The sequence below is a fragment of the Chamaea fasciata genome, unplaced genomic scaffold (assembly GCF_029207755.1).
Source record: "Chamaea fasciata isolate MVZ Bird 193981 ecotype frontalis unplaced genomic scaffold, bChaFas1.0.hap1 SCAF_9, whole genome shotgun sequence".
NCBI lineage: Eukaryota > Metazoa > Chordata > Aves > Passeriformes > Sylviidae > Chamaea > Chamaea fasciata.
Genome location: NW_027094094.1, coordinates 12,870,428 through 12,884,305, shown reverse-complemented (window position 1 = coordinate 12,884,305; position 13,878 = coordinate 12,870,428). Strand labels below are relative to the sequence as shown.

Below are 13,878 nucleotides of genomic sequence, written 5' to 3'. Positions count from 1 at the left end.
GCCGTGGGGGCGGGGTTAGGGGGGCGCGCATTCGCGGCCGCGCCGTGCGACGGCGGAGCGGCGGGGGAGCGCCGGTACCGGACGGAGGTAGGAGGCGCCGAGGCGGCAGGCGGGCATTTCTCTCGTCTTATCGCTGGCCCCGGTTTGTCTCCCTGCCTGTAGTGTGGTAGGGTGATGGACCCCTCGTCCTCTCAGTAAGGCCCTTCGGGTAGGGTGGGAGAGACGCTACTCCCCACTGGGGGCGCCTTTGCGTGTAGGGGGTTCCCCCTTCTCTGCAGTGGTAGAGCCCTGGCAGATCCCTCCCTCTATTACCGTGGATGATCCTAGTTTGGGCCGGGGGGTGCCGTCGCCCCCTGGTGTCACCGCTGTGCCTGTGGGCCGGGGGTTCAGTCCTGGAGCCGGTGGGCATCTGCCTGCCGGCAAGGAGAGGCGGCTCTGGCATTGCCCTCTTCTCTCGGAGCGTGCCGCGGGTCTCCGGTGTCCCTGTTACCCCTTCTGCTCACCTGGCAGGCTTCGACCCACTGCCATGGAGCCCGCGGGAGAGCCCACCAGGGAAGGATGGCAATGCCTCTGGAGAACCCGTTAGGGAAAGATAGCGATGCCTCCGGCCTCCCCTTCCTCTGCCAGGCCTCTCCTCAGCGTGGAGGGTCCCTGCAGGTGGGCACAGGGGATGGCAGCGCTACCTGGGCATGTCCAAAGTGGTGATGTCCCCATCTCCAGCCTGACTCCGCGGGCATCGCCCGGCTCCCTGTGCTCCTGTCCTGCACGTGGGACGTCAGCAGCTGCGGCTGGTGACCCGGTCAGTGGCGTGTGGCCTTGTGGCTGTAGCTGGGGCCCTGCCAGAGGGACGATGGCTTTGGGAGGTTTGCATAGGTGAAGAGACTCCCTGCTCCCGGGAAGACGTGTAGCAGAAACTCCTGGTGGCTGCACTTGGCAGAGTGGCAAAAGTTGCTTCTCACCTGGAGCTTCCTGTTGAGTCTTAACAAAGAACAGGCAGGATTCATGCAGTAATCCCTTCTTGTAGCTCCTTTGAACCAACTCTTGGGGCTTGTTTCCAGTGATGATTTCAAATTTACTTGTAGTTTTGTAATTTGAGGCCAGAGTTACCTGGCAATGGTTCCCGTCCTAGTGCTGTGAGGTCCACTACAGGATTAGCGCTTATATTGTCAGCAAATGATCAGGAGCAAGTTTTTTAGTACATCTAACACACTTTCTTTACACTGTAAAACAATGAGTTCTTTAGACACGGGACGTTGTGTTTTGTTAAGGTAAAAGCCATGCCACGCTCTAAGGCTATGAGATCGAGAGATAGTTATCTCTGTATTGACAAACCTTGTGTGCTTGTTAGGGAATGAGATCTGATTGAACAAGATTGCTCAGCTGGAGCACAGCTCCATGGAAGCTACCAGCTGGTTCAAGGTGTTAATTGTCTGTGTGGCAGTTGCGTTTGCCTGTATGAACTCAGCAGGAGTGATGGAAGCACATGATTGATTGCTTGTAATAAGAAGGGTATTACTTAACCTCATGATGCACAGCCGTCAGTGATTGTTGAATTGGTAAATAGTTCTGAGAAACGCCCTTATAACTTCTTCCAGCCATGTTTCCATACCTGATCCGGGTGGTTTAATGGCTTCACCCATCAGATACCAGGCTTCTGGGAGCCTGTTGTTGGGGTGTTCTCTCCTGTTTCACACAGGACTATGTTTAGCCTTCCCTCAAAAGTCCTTGGTACTAAGGGATTATCCAAGGGTGTTAGGAGGGTTTCAGGAGAAGTATGGAGTGGAGAAACTGGGAGCCTTGGAGCTATATTCATCACTAAAAGGGTACACAAGATCAAAGTTTAGTCAGAGGAGCCTAAATTTTGTGAAGTGTATATCTAGGAAGGAGCTTTCCTGGGATAGAAATAGGATTTTGAGAGGGGTTTTTTTGTTTGTTTAAATGGGGGCTCTTTTGGTTTCATTCATTCAGATAGCTCTGTGGAAGGATTTCTCATTTTACTGACACAGTTCTGCCAGAATCCAGGTAGCATTGCGGGGTGAGGACCCTCTGAGATGTGTTGTGGAGGTGTCCTGGGGTACCATGTGTGGGAAGGAAGGTGTGTGCAGAACCTGGTCTGTGCTCCCAGAATGGGCTCATCACTGACACATAACTCTGACCAGACAAAGATGTCCATGACTGTCACTTGCAGGCTCTGGGAGGAATTGATGTGTCCAGCACGAGGCATTTTGCTGGGACAGGTCACAGGGCATCAGCTCTTTCACAGGTGCAGCTCCAGCTCAGCTTCCCTGTGAATGGGGCTGGACCGCCAGCAGCCCAGTCTTGTCTGGCTGTGACAAATGTCTATAAATAGGGTTTCTTCTCAAGTGATTTTTCCAGCTGCTGGGTGGATTTATTGTGTAGCCGTTGTAGAGATACAGAGCTGGTGTATTTGACCTTCTGTTAGTAAGCCCCTCAAAATCTAGAATACACAGCAGAGGCAGTGTAGTGGGAGCTCAAGCAAGCACAGTCATATCCTGAAATATTATTTGGGATATTGCAGCCCGCATTACCCACACAGGGGAGAATGAATACAAGGGTTATTCTGATACTGCACTCAGGTCTGCAGATGGCTGTTTCAGTTGCTGAGTGGCAACTTCAGCACATAAAAATCATCTGGCCCTGCTTAAAAGGCTGGCTTGAGCCAAGATTCACATGTATGGCTCTGCTGCTGGCTCAGTACAAGTGGCTTCAGCTGTGGAAGGCTGGAGCTCAGCCTTGTTGGAAGGCCAGAGCATTGCCGAATCACCATGGGACACGAGGACTCATGAATCCAGCTGTGAGCTGGCTAGGAATGAGAGCACATGTGTGAGCCCCAAGCTGTGGTGTGTTCCAGACACAGCTGCATGCCAGCACTCTCAAACAAAAGCAGTGCTTTCCGGGTAGCCGGTATTCCAACATCCTCCTCAGGAAGATAAGATCTGTGGACGTCACTGGCAGGAGCCAGATGTCAAATGCGAAGGAGGAAGTTCCTCAAATAAAGACTCATTGCTTTTTAATTTATGAGCTTGTTGCTTTATGATTGTGTTAAAGGTTCAGCGTGGATGAATGATAGCTATTCCCTCCTGCAGCTCCTTTTCCCATCACTTCTTACAGCCTCATGTTGAAAAGTTCTGACATACTCCATGAGTAATTCTCCATCCCAAGGAAAAGGTTATGAAAATACCACTGTGGCAATAACACAGTGATTTGGGTGTAGAAGTAAAATCTGCTTTTTACAGACAACTGTGATTTGTTTCTTTTTAACTGCACATTTGCAGATGGGGAGGGAAAAAATATCTATCAAATGACCTCATGGCTATCCTAGCAAAAGTGACATCACTTGCAAATATCAGCTGGCTGGAGAGGTTGCACATCTGTGAGGGAGTGATGAGGGAGCAAAAAGAAAGGAAGTGGAACTTTACCCTCTTTGAACAGAGCTGTAGCATTTATGTGACAAAATGAGGTGTCTCTGGAAACTTCAACAGCTGTGGTTTGTGCAACGTGCTCAGTGAAGCACTTTTTGGATGGGGACAGCATGAAGTGCAGCACTAAGACCAAGGCTTGAGTGGACTCTGCTTTCACACAGGTTTTGGATAGCAAGGGCAAGCCCAGGGTAAGAATCACCCTAGTGAGTCACACTGTTGGTCTGTCTCTCCCCATGTCCTGCCCCACAGTGGCAGCAGGAGATGCTGTTTAGGGGGAGAGTACATGAGTCTGGGCACCATTTGTGGCCTTTCCACTTGTCCACCTCCAGCCTGCACAGCTGGCTTGGGGCAGCTAGAGGGGATTTTCCTGCCTTGTTCCCTTTAGTAGTTGTTTGTGTACAGCCGTTTTCTATGAATTTATCTAATCCTTTGAACCTGCTGCCCAGCTCTCCAATATCCTTTGGTAGTGAATATCAGGTGTTTACTACCTGCCAAGTAAAGAAATATTTTTGTGTGCTTTAAGCTGACTTCCTCCTTGTTACAGTGAGTGTTCCCAGTTCTTGTGTCCTGACAGTTCCATGAGGGGGCCCAGCACTCTGGTGTCTTCATCTGCTCTTCAATAAGCCTTCCACAAAGGCTTTTGGTGAGACACAGAGGACTTACCTCTGTGACAATTGTCTTAACTCTCCCTTCTTCTTAACCTTTGTCTTTGTGCATTGTGATTCCTTTCCAATTCTTGACCATACAAAATGAAATTTCCCCATGAAGCTTGTCTGTCTTTAATTATGTCTATAAAGGTTCATTGTCTGGCTGAATTCCCTTCCAAGCAGTGTCTTCTTTTTTTCTGGCCATGGATTCTGGCCTGGCAGGGATGCAGAATGGTGTCTGAGCTCCACAAGGGCTCTGCAGTTGGATCCAGTTGAAGTTTAGTGCTTTGGCTGGGAGTGGAACCGAGATGCAGTTTCAATCTAGTGATGTAATTGATTGGAACAAATGCTGTTCCTGCTTCTTCTGAACTAGTTATGAGGAATTCCTTGGCCTAGGCAGAGCAGATGGTTATTTTTGCTTTTTGCTTTTCTAATCTTGCCTAGAAGTGGTCAGACTCATGGCTTCAGGGAAATGCTGAATGGGACCGGCATTTCATCAGGTTTCATACCCAGACATTTATTCTTCTTCTTGATTTCCTGCTTGGCCTTGCTGCAGCTGCTGTTGCAAGCCCAAGAGGCTGGTGTGGTGCACAGATTCCTATTTCCTATGTGTTCAATCTTATCCCATGTTGCAAAGCCTCCATGATATGTCTGAGTTTGGTGAGTGCAGACCCTGGAGGGCTGAAACAGGAGTGACACACAGCCCTTTATCTTACTTTTGACAGTCCCATGATAACAACCTTGTGGTCACCCTTCTTGTGTGTGTGCTGTGAACAGGGCTTCTCATGGTGGCATGGGCTGGAGGAGCTGACTTACTGATTTAAGAAACCTTTATGTCTTGTGTTTTGCCTTGGATCTGTAGCAACATTAGTGTGAGAGAGAGCTCAGCCTGAAAAGCACAAGAGAACATTTCTGGCCCCACCTCCTGGCCATGAGCTCCCTCAGTGCAGGTGTGAGGAGTCCTCCTCTCACACTCAGCCCCTTGTGAACATACAGTGGCTTGTTCTGGTCTAAGGTTGCTGTGTCCACATGTTTTATTTCTGTGTATATTGCTGTCCAGCCAAAGCATCTTTATTTCAGACTATGATCCTAAGATTTAGGCCATTCCAAGAAAAGTTGGACAACTGCTAAGGGACTTCTGGTCACTTCTTTGCATGATGGCAGCATTCCTGCTGCAGTCTTGTTCTGGTCGTGTCTCTTCATGCCACAAAGCAGCAGCACTGCTCGCCGTAAATAACTCCTGTCTGAGCCAGCCCAGGTGCTGTCAGCTGTGTCTGCCTGGGGAAAGCATTGTGCACATGTGAGATTACATCACAGCTGTTGTCATTTTTATTTGGGTAAAAATTTACATTAGTACCTAAACATACCAGTGACTAGGTGTGTTTTCTGAAGGATGCTTTGTTGTCTGCAGTTATCTAGCTTGATTCCTTCTGTGACCTTGCCTTTAAAGAGCTGGATTAATTGTCTACTTGCTGGATAACAGAGAACATTACAGGGTAAAGGACAGGGCAGGCTGATCAGGATGAGACAGTTGTACCCCAGGAGCCCACAGCCTGGCTTCAGCTTAATGAAACAGCTTTAGTGCAGCAGACAGCTTCTAGTCTCTTAAATCCCCTCCAATCCACTTTGTAGCAGCTCTTCGAAACAATATGAATTCTGATCTCTGCAGACAAAGATTTACCAATTAACTTGACTCACCTTTTACTTCATTTAGGAAAATGAATCTGTTTTCATTCTATTTTTTTTTCTCTCCTGCAGGAGCAATAATGGATTGGCCCCAACAAAGATGTAGTAGGTGTTGGGAGGAGACCTCTCACCTGAAATGGAGGTGATCAAAGGAGCTGAACACTGACTGCACCAACATGGGGCTGCGACTGCTGGCTTGTCTTTTCCATTTGCCCACTGCAGTGATCTACGGGTCTCTGTCACTCTTTGTTTCCATTTTGCACAACGTGTTCCTCCTGTACTATGTGGACACCTTCGTCTCTGTTTACAAGATTGATAAACTGTCCTTTTGGATAGGAGAGGTTAGTTTTTTTTTCCATCAGCTGCTGTGCTCTTTAAGTAGGAAACTCTGAAACCGAGACTGCTCCTTGCTATACATGTGAAAACTGTTAATTATAACAGCAGTGTTCCCTTTAGGAGAGGGAGCAAGGGAGCCTTCCAAGTGCTAACTTAGGCTTTTCAGCTTTTCCCACTTACATAAAAATAGAACAAGCTGGGACAGAAAATGCAGAGACTTAGTTCTTACGACTTCCTTTCCTCTGGGGACATTGGGGTGTTTCACAGGCAGTGAAAACCACTGGCCTTACTGCCAGTTGCCCCAAATAGGGGCATCATGCAGCAGTGATGGGGCAGGGGAGGTGTGCTGGGACAGCTCCTGCTGGTGGCTCATCATGCCAGCTCACCGCTGCTTGCTTTGATGACAGAACGGAGCTGACGTGTGGTTTGTTTCACTGTCCTGTTTTCTTTCCTAGACAGTGTTTCTGATCTGGAACAGCCTCAATGACCCTCTGTTTGGCTGGCTGAGTGACCGAGTGTTCCTTAGCACACAGCAGTAAGTGAAGTTCTGATTCCAGAAGAGTCTGGCAAGTTGTTTAGTCTCTGGGGAAGATGATGCTGAATTGGCAGTTTTAAAATGATGGCATGGGAATGGCTGATTGGGCATGGAACTCTTAAATACGTCCTTTTCATGGCATCTTTGAAGTTCAGTGCTCATAAATCTTGTTTGAGTACTTGACTGTATAGAGAAAGTCACACACACCTATTGGGTGGATGTGACCCTAACCCTAACAGTCGTGAGTGATGCAGGACCTAAAATATGGGCATCTAAAATCTCAAGCCCCTGCTCTACGAGCAAGCCTCTTAATGGGGTGTTAGAGAGTGTCTGTACATGGTTTGGGAGGCACAAGGGGGAAAAGTACAGTTATTTCCACATGGAATGCCTTAGACCAGTTGTTCCCAAACTCTATAGGATGGGAGCTGAGGCAAGACAGCTCTGTATTGTTCACCATTAGCATTTCTCGTGTATTTACGTCAGCATTTTAATGGAAATCATTGTTTGGCTTCCTGCAACTAGTAAAAACTCATGAAAATCATTTACATTGTGCAAAGTGCAGATAGTACAGCACTGTCAGGGAGGGAAATGCTCTAGAGAAAAAAACATCCCTTTTCTTTTTGGCCTTCTTTAAACCCATATTGTCAATGTATTTACTATTAGCTGAGACAGTATCTGATATGGGTCATTGTTACTTCAGCAAAAGCTGTATTTGTGTCTATGCCACTTACATGACTTCCTTACAGAGGAAGTATATGTGATCACACAGGGTTTTGTCCAGGTACCTAATTTTTTTTTTTTTTCTTCTGTTGCAGAGCAGGAGCAGAGATTTCCTCCCCTGAAGTAGTTCTGAAGAGGCTCAGAGCGCTAAGCCACAATGGCCCCCTCTTTGCCATTTCCTTCCTGGCTTTCTGGGTTTCTTGGGCTCATCCTGGTTTGCAGTTCCTCCTTTGCCTTTGCATGTACGACAGCTTTCTCACCATGGTTGACCTCCATCACAATGCCTTGCTTGCAGACCTGGCTGTTTCAGCAAAAGACAGAACTAGCCTCAACTTCTACTGCTCCCTCTTCAGTGCCATAGGCTCCCTGTCTGTCTTCATGTCCTATGCAGTGTGGAACAAGGAGGACTTTTTTTCCTTTCGCATATTTTGCGTCCTGCTGGCCCTTTGCTCCGTTGTTGGTTTCACCCTGTCCACACAGCTGCTCCGCCAGCGGTTTCAGGCTGATGGGAAAGCGAAATGGGACCAGGAATCAACCCTGAAAGAGTAAGGGTCATGAATTCTCAGCAGGGACAAAGGCCTGGCATAGATGTGCAGCAAACTAAATGTGTGAAAAGATCCCAGATGAGGCAAAATTTGTTAATTATCTCTGGTTCTTGTCTGTTGATACAGTTTTCAGGATCAGCTAGCACTGTGGCTCCACTGAAAATAGATCAAAATTGTCTTATGTCAGCCCTAGTCCAAACTGGAGGCAGAGGCCTAACCTGCTATATGGCCATCCAGTGTTTGGAACATGAAATGAGTTCAGTCTAGAGCACCCAGTGAGGCCTGTGAATGGTAAAATGTCAGAAGCAGCTTACGAAAGCATTCCTGCTTGAGCGTGAGACCACATTGCTGCCCATGCCCTACAGAGTTGCACAAGTGAATGTCTCTCCCTGTTACTCACTTCAGCTGCCTGACAGTGGCTGGGCTGTTGGTAGGGCACACCAAGCTGATTTTCCCTGTTCAGCTCCTTCCTCAGGCTGCCTCACTTGTCATCCCATGTTACAAGCTGCCAGCATTATGCTGTAGTAGCAGCAGATCCCGATGAGATCTGCCAGGTGAGCTAACTGCAGGGACCTGGAAGACAAACGTATGTATAGTGGAATGGCTGATAAGAGGAGATTGCATTTCTGGACAGAAATGTGAATTTTGCCGTAAGACAATACATATTCTTTGGGAGACCTGTTGCCTGTGCTTCTTACTAGCAATAGGCAATCATTGTTGTAGACGCCACTGTTCTAATTGGTCCAGGAGGACAAAAGGTTGGAATGGGAGCTGAGAGACAGCTCTGCGCGTACACGGGGAGAGCTGGGGACTCTGTCTTGGTGTGAGGGATTTATGGTTGCTTTTTATCCCTCCTTTTCCTACAGGCTGTACATTGAGAAACTCTCCGTCCCCCAGGAGAAGAGGATCACCCTGGCAGAGTATCTCCAGCAGCTCTCCCGGCATCGCAACTTCCTCTGGTTTGTCTGCATGAATCTCATCCAGGTAGGCACAGAAGTGACATGCTGCGATTTGGAGCTGGCTCTGGCTGTTTGAGATGGGTGATTCAGCAGTATGTGAGTTCCCCAGGAAGGGTAGAGATGTTTCCAGCACCCACGTGCTCTTGGAGCCTCCTGCACATGCTGGCTGATTCAGCAGCTGGTAGCCACTCTCCCTGCTTGCGACTAAGGATACTTCCTGAGCAAGCTGTGGGGTGCTCCTTCCTCTCTTTGCAGCATATGCTGGGTTATGGGGACTGACTGAGATCTGTGCAGCCCATATGGGGTGCAGAAGCATAGGGCCTGGCCCACAGAGGGGATGAGTTCACGAGTGCTGTTTGCTGGCATGGCTGTCAGCACAGTCTCCTTTCCCTTTCCATTTTCCTGAGGCTCACATCACTGTTCTCGCAGTCCAGCTGGATCCATCTCCCAGCTGGCTTTTACCACTTCTGTTCTTCATCCTCTTCAGTGATGACTACCAAATGCCGGCAGCCTGCCCAGCTTTGTGTGCTGCAGTCATGGCTCCCTGGGGATTCCTCGGTTCCCCTCAGGCAGGCTCTTGATTCTGGTCTGCATCTTTGTGTTCAAGCCTCACTGCCTTACCAATGTCCTCCTGCCCGCTGCCTCCTCCCTCCTGCCATGCCACTGTCTCCCCCAAAGCCTCTTGGTTACTGCTGTCACCTGCTGGCCCTGTCTTCCCTAGCAGCACTGTGTTGTACAGCCAGGCAGTGGGGCTGACTTTGGGCACACAGTGGGCATGGCTGATGGCATTGCAGCTCTGCAATCTCAGCCAGCAGTGTTGGAAATGCCACAGCCAAGGTCTTGCTCTGCTGAAGTACTCCAGGCCTATCTTGCATGTTCCTTTGGCATGGGGCTCCTAGGACAACAGACCTCAGAGAGCTGTTAGCTTTTTCTGTTCTTTCTCACTGCTGTTCCTGCTGACCAGCTTGTCTGCATGCTGCCTTCACAGGTTTTTCACTGCCATTTTAACAGCAACTTCTTCCCTCTGTTCCTGGAGCACCTGCTGTCAGACCAGATCTCTGTCTCTACTGGATCCTTCCTGCTTGGTGAGTTTCAGGTGGGACTGGAGGGAGCAGCCAAGTTGCATAGGACCTGGTCCAAGTCTGGGTTTGCTCTTCCCAAACTCCATCTGGGGAGAGGTATGCTCACATGCAGGACTCTGGGCTGTAAGATTCACACATGCATGCACCCCACATGTTTCCCAGGGACCTCTGAGTTGACCTTCCTGGGCACAGAAGTAACTTGGAGCCTTTTCTAGTAAGGACAAGCCTGGTGTGTTGGACACCAGACTCCAAAGAGGTATTGCTCTGAGCACTAGAGGCTGTGCTAGGATGCTCTGAGCACTAGGATGCAGCAGAGAACACAGCCATGAATTTTGTTCCTTTCCTTCTGCAGCATATGGACTATTTCCATGCTACCACAGATATGTGGGCATTGGTCCTAGAGTTACCCTGGGAGGGTTCTGTGCAGGCCGGGTCTGGTCAGGCAGTCCTGTCTCTCATTTCTGCTCCAGGGCTGAGTTGCAGCCTCTGCATGACGCTGGGCAAGTCTTTTCTTCCTTCGTGTCCATGAGGTTGATGGAAGAAGGTCTCCCTCTGCAGGAAAGTGTGCGCTGTGCCACAAAGCCGTGGAATAAATCTGCTGCAGCCTTCTGTATATGCAGGGGGGCTACTCTGTATTGTCCTGCTGGCAATAGCCAACCTTGCTGTCTCTCTCAGTATCATGTCTGATCTATCACCAGGAAATGGTGGAAAGTGAAACTCCATCAAGCTCTCTGTGCCTCTGTCTCTGCTCAGGTGTTTCCTACATTGCCCCCCATCTCAACAACCTCTACTTCCTGTCACTCTGCCGTCGCTGTGGGGTTTACGCTGTGGTGCGAGGACTCTTCTTCCTGAAGCTGGCTCTGAGTGTTGTCATGCTCCTGGCAGGACCTGATCAGGTGTATCTGCTCTGCATCTTCATTGCCAGGTAGGTAAGCAGCAGTCATTTCCCCTGCCCTCTGCCTCCTGGCAAACAAAATGAATTGTCCCTGTTTTAAGAAGAGGAGTGGAAGGCAGGGAACAGGGGGCAGGATCATACATAAGCCATGTGGTTTCCAGCTCTGACAGCACATGGGACAGGTCACTGCAGAATCCACAGACTGTCTTGCTGCGGAGTGAGGGAGGCAGCGATGTTCAAGTCACAGACCAGCAGGACTGGCGGCACCCTGCACCTGCCTTTGCCAGCTGCTGTGAGCTTCTCTCCTCCTCCACAGCCCTCGGTGTGTGCTGCAGGTGCCTGTGAGCTGCAGGCCTGGTGTGTCCTGTCCCTAGGCCTGTCTGTGTGGCAGGTCAGGACTGATCTGAGGTGTCACTGCGTGGTACAAAGTCTTATTGATAGTTGTGTTCCTCTCCTGTAACCAGGGCTTCTGAAATTCTTACTTCAAGTGTGGGGAAACCTTTTTCACCCTTGCCATTTTTTCTGATTTGTCACATTTTCCTGTCATTTCTTGATAGCCCTATTCAGTGCTTTGCCTGTTGTTCTGCAGCAACCGTGTGTTCACAGAAGGGACCTGTAAGTTACTCAACCTGGTGGTCACTGACTTGGTGGATGAGGACCTAGTCCTGAACCGTAGGAAGCAGGCAGCCTCAGCCCTGCTCTTCGGGATGGTGGCTCTGGTCACCAAGCCGGGCCAGACCTTCGCCCCTCTGATCGGCACCTGGCTGCTGTGTGCGTACACAGGTAAGGATGCTCCTGGGGAAAGCACTGGAGCAGGACAGGGCGGCAGACCTGTGAGTTCAGTATCTGGCACCTTGTGCTGTGCCCTGGGTGGGTGCAGAGGGCTCTTCAGTTGCTAACCTGTGCCTGGTCTCTGCATCTCCATGGCTGGTCACTCAAAGAGAATGGACAAAGGCCCATCCCCACTGCCCCATTCTCACAAGCTCTTCTCTGACACCAGGCTATGACATCTTCCAGCGCAATCCCCTGAACAATGTGGTGAGTGCCCAGCCGAAGCTGGAGTCTGCTGTGGCCTTGGAGCCAACTCTTCGCCAGGGCTGCTTTTACCTCCTCGTCTTTGTGCCCATCACATGCGCCCTGCTGCAGCTCTTCAGCTGGTCACAGTTCAGCCTGCATGGGAAGCGGCTGCAGATGGTGAAGGCTCAGCGGCAGAGCCTGACACAAGGCCAAGCAGCAGAGGTCAAAACAATCTAAGGGTCCCTGAGTCTCCAGGATGCTGCTGGTTCCAAGCTGGTGCTGGAGGGCAGGCAAAGCAAAGGGCAGGGATGGTGGGCTGAGAGAGCCTGATGCTCACGGTTCAGCTGTGAAACGCTGCAATGCCAATGATTACTCATTCCAGGTGGTGGTCACTGGGGAAGGCAGAGAGGTTCAGCATGTGAGGGGCCTGAGATCGCTTCATCTCAGGAGCAAGAACATTTTACCCCAGCCTGTCCCAGGGAGCAGAGAGCTGCTCATTCCAACAGAGATGCTGGGTTGCAGGTATTTGAAACAAACACATCCCCAGTGTGCTTGTCTGTGCTGGGCATGGCTCTGGGGAGCCACAGCCTATCCAGCTGTGCAGGAGGAGACTGCACAGGGAATCCTTCCTCACTAGAGCCTTGCAGTCTAGGAGAGTGGAGTGGGAAGCTCCTGAGGGACCAAATGACCAAGGGAATGATTGCCAAACAGGAGCAGGGATGAGAGGACCTTGAAGGCCTTTCCCAGTAACTGGTACAACTCTCCCACTTGCACTGCTGTGGTTCTTGGACCAAATCCACTCTTAAGCATTTGTTGTTCCCAGGACAATATCCTGCACAGCCAGGATCTGCTGGGTGTGCTGTTTTATGCTGGGGTTCCCTCCTCTGTGGCCTTGTAGAGGGAGTTGTTGTTGGCCTGGGAAGGGTGTTGGGCTTGACTTGAGTTCAGAGCCTTGAGCTGTATCATTTCACTGGGCATTTCATTGCATGTGTTTATCCCTCCTCTCCACAGCCCCTTCTACTCAGTTCTGTCACACAGCTGTACCATGAGCCCCCTCCCATTCTGGGCAAGGCCAGGGAACCAACCCCTAATCCAGACACTGGAAGTGCCTCCCTGCCCATGGCAATCCCAGGTGACCCAGTGAGGCAGCCTGGCACCCTCCCTTCTTGCAGGAGAGCACAGCCTGGAGGAGACACCAGGTCTTGCTTTTGTGCCTTCATTTTCTCTTTGGAGTCTGACACAGGACTGGGAGTCGCAGGGTTGGGATTTTACCCCTGTGGGGAGGAGCAGACACCTCAGCTCCTCTGCATTTGAAACAGTGCCCGAGTTAGATCATTTCACTTGGCTGCTGAGCCAGGGATCCAAGGAGAGCAGGTGCTTTGGTCTCCCTGTTTTTGGCTGGGAGTAGATGGACAGGTAGTCACCAAAGGGGTCCCTGAGGCAAGGGAGTGACTCCTCAATCCCTGTGATGTGTTTGGGGGCAGGCAGAAGGGATGTGCCAAAGCCTGTGCCTGCCTGCTGCAGGAGGGGGCTTGGCAGGCAGTGTTTGGAAGCTGTTGCACGTTGAGGGATGTTCTTTGTTTAGTGCCAGGTTCCCTCTGGGGTCTCAGCCCACCAACCTGCCATCTTGCCTCAGGACATGGCTGCCTTCTGTCTTGGACCAAGACATTCCTTGCCATGAGGCTGCTGTAGTTCTTAATAGTTTGATCATAAGTTATTTGTGGAACTTCTAACAAAGTTTGAGAATGATTTGCCATTTCATAAATTAAAGATGATCTTTTTCTGAATTGCTTGATGATTTTCTTCTAGCCAGTAGCTCCAACCTGGCCAGATAGATGTTGTGCTGTGGGGACACAGCTGTGGCTGGGTGGAGACAAGGGGACAACAGCTGCTTCTCCACAAACCTGCACTGAGGCTTGGCTGTTTCTGCAGGGGGCAGAGGGGATCACCTGCCTTTGAAGAGAGGTGTCACTAACTCCTGCTGCTTTGGAAGGCCTCAGTTAGTTGTGTCCT

At 50.2% G+C, this 13,878-nt stretch overlaps 1 protein-coding gene across 2 annotated transcripts; it reads left to right on the top strand.

The window, feature by feature from the left end:
- MFSD13A (major facilitator superfamily domain containing 13A) lies at positions 1 to 13,652 on the top strand. Of its 2 annotated transcripts, none has more exons than XM_066191022.1 (9): positions 1 to 87; positions 5,849 to 5,918; positions 6,568 to 6,647; positions 7,463 to 7,912; positions 8,779 to 8,896; positions 9,860 to 9,956; positions 10,707 to 10,878; positions 11,438 to 11,631; positions 11,849 to 13,652. In XM_066191022.1, the coding sequence occupies exons 2-9, from the start codon at positions 5,913 to 5,915 to the stop codon at positions 12,100 to 12,102; spliced, it is 1,371 nt and encodes a 456-aa protein (XP_066047119.1). In that variant the 5' UTR covers positions 1 to 87; positions 5,849 to 5,912; the 3' UTR covers positions 12,103 to 13,652. The 2 variants fall into 2 exon arrangements, with proteins under 2 accessions (XP_066047119.1, XP_066047118.1); XM_066191021.1 differs by having other exon boundaries at positions 5,849 to 6,117.
- Positions 13,653 to 13,878: the final 226 nt, after the last annotated feature.